Consider the following 1,792-nt stretch of genomic DNA (forward strand, 5'->3'; position numbering starts at 1 on the left):
GAGACACAAAGTTTGATGCTCCACAGACTCTCCTTCATATCCTGATGCTTAGAGCCGCCTAACGTTTTCCCACATGGAGGGACTTTCCATTTGGTAAAATTATCTAAATATTTCAAATGTGTGCAACTTTATGGTAGATGGAAACACAACCAAAAAAACAAACAAATTCACAGGAAATGGAAGCAAAACAGGAAGTACAAAACGCTGCCAACTCGTGGCGCAGTCCGTTGGTCCTCCAGACCACTAGAGGGAGTCTGGAGTCAGGAAACCTGCTGCTGCTCTATAAGGTTAGGACAGACTTGAAGTACTGCAGCTTTTCTTTCCGCTGGTCGTTGGTCGACTCCCCCTGGTGGCCTGGAGGACCAACGTTTTCTGGAGCCACGTCAGAGTTTTTTACATCCTGTTGTTTTGGTATTTTGCTTTTATTTCCTGTGTTTTCAATGTTTTTCTGCTGCATTTTTTCTGTTTTTTAAAGTTAATTTGCTGCCGTTTGAACCTGTCAGCCACCGTACTTTAGGAAATGAGCCRAAAATATTAAACAATTTTCCCGKTGAGTTCTGCAGCTCCATGCTGACGGAACGRCGGCGGTGTGATCCGTTTAAGACGATTTTAAATTCTGGACATTTCTCTTGGTAATAAAACATTTTAATTGCATTTCAAYGTAAAAACAAACAAACCAGCCAGTTTGTCTGCAAAGCCTCTTCGCCTCCATGTTTGATGGGAGCCGTCCTGAGTAATGAGGCCGTTTGTGTCGACCCAGATGTCCGACCCGGTTCTGTTCTCACAGYATTTGCATCCCCGTCTTTTCTCCTCCTTCGCAGCTCGTGGTTGACGGCAGCGTTGCCATGACGCCCTTCCAGCTGTTGCTGGGGAAACGCCAACCCCACCACCAAGCAGCGGCGGCGGAGGATCCGGCGGTCGGACCGCCCGCCGAGCGCCCGGCGCCGCCTGGAGGTTCTGCTGCAGTCAGAGAGGTCCGACTTCCCTCTGCTGGAGGAAACAGGAAGTAGGAAACAGGAAGTAGGAGCAGGTTGACTGATGTTGTTGTCGTTGCAGCTGCTGCAGAGTCCGGCTCACGTGCTGCCCGCCGCCGCCGCGCTCTGCTCCGCCTTCMTGGAGGCTCTGCTCGRCGTCGCCACGGAAACCAGGTCCGAACCAGAACTGATTACAGTTTAAACATCTAGAAATGATTAAATGSYAACAGTTGAGCCTGGGATTAAYGGTTTCTCACGGCGTGTTGGTTCAGATCAGATTCAGTTACAGGAAACTTGCTGCAGTTTGTTACGTTTGTCTGAAACGGTGAGACTAAAAGTGATCCAGGATCTGCTGACGAAGCGTTTGGGTCTGGAACCTTCTGGAAGAACCGGTCCAAACCGCCAACAGAAAGTTCAGCATGACTCGGCACAAAAAGCTGCTGCAGCCGGATCTGCTGTGACTCGGCAGCCTGGGTTGTTTTTCTGCCGAGTCATGCTAACGTCTCTGTTCCTCCAGGGAAAACGAAACCTCAGCGGGAGAAACGCCCAGCGACCCGGAGGAGGAGGAGGAGGAGGAAGATTCGGATCAGGAAATGGAAACCAGAGCAACACGGCCAGAGAGGAGGCCGCTGGAGACGGACAGCGCCGACCCGGTTCTGAGCAGAGCCCAGCTCAGGGAGCTGAGGCGGGTCAGGAAACTGGACCACAGCTGGTTCTCCAGCCTGCTAGACTCCTGAGCAGCAGAACCAGAACCTGGGAGCGGTTCTGGGTTTCCTTCCAGGAAGGAGAAGCGACAGGAAGCTGGTTCTGGACCTGGA

The 1,792-nt window shown here is 51.6% G+C and overlaps 1 protein-coding gene across 1 annotated transcript; it reads left to right on the forward strand.

Moving 5' to 3' along the window:
- The first annotated feature begins 824 nt into the window (after nt 1-824).
- On the forward strand, nt 825-1,786 carry LOC103460699 (WD repeat-containing protein 75-like). Its single transcript, XM_008402976.2, has 3 exons — nt 825-974; nt 1,057-1,148; nt 1,492-1,786. The coding sequence occupies exons 1-3, from the start codon at nt 846-848 to the stop codon at nt 1,709-1,711; spliced, it is 441 nt and encodes a 146-aa protein (XP_008401198.1). The 5' UTR covers nt 825-845; the 3' UTR covers nt 1,712-1,786.
- Nucleotides 1,787-1,792: the final 6 nt, after the last annotated feature.

The sequence above is a fragment of the Poecilia reticulata genome, unplaced genomic scaffold (genome assembly GCF_000633615.1).
Source record: "Poecilia reticulata strain Guanapo unplaced genomic scaffold, Guppy_female_1.0+MT scaffold_277, whole genome shotgun sequence".
Classification (NCBI taxonomy): domain Eukaryota; kingdom Metazoa; phylum Chordata; class Actinopteri; order Cyprinodontiformes; family Poeciliidae; genus Poecilia; species Poecilia reticulata.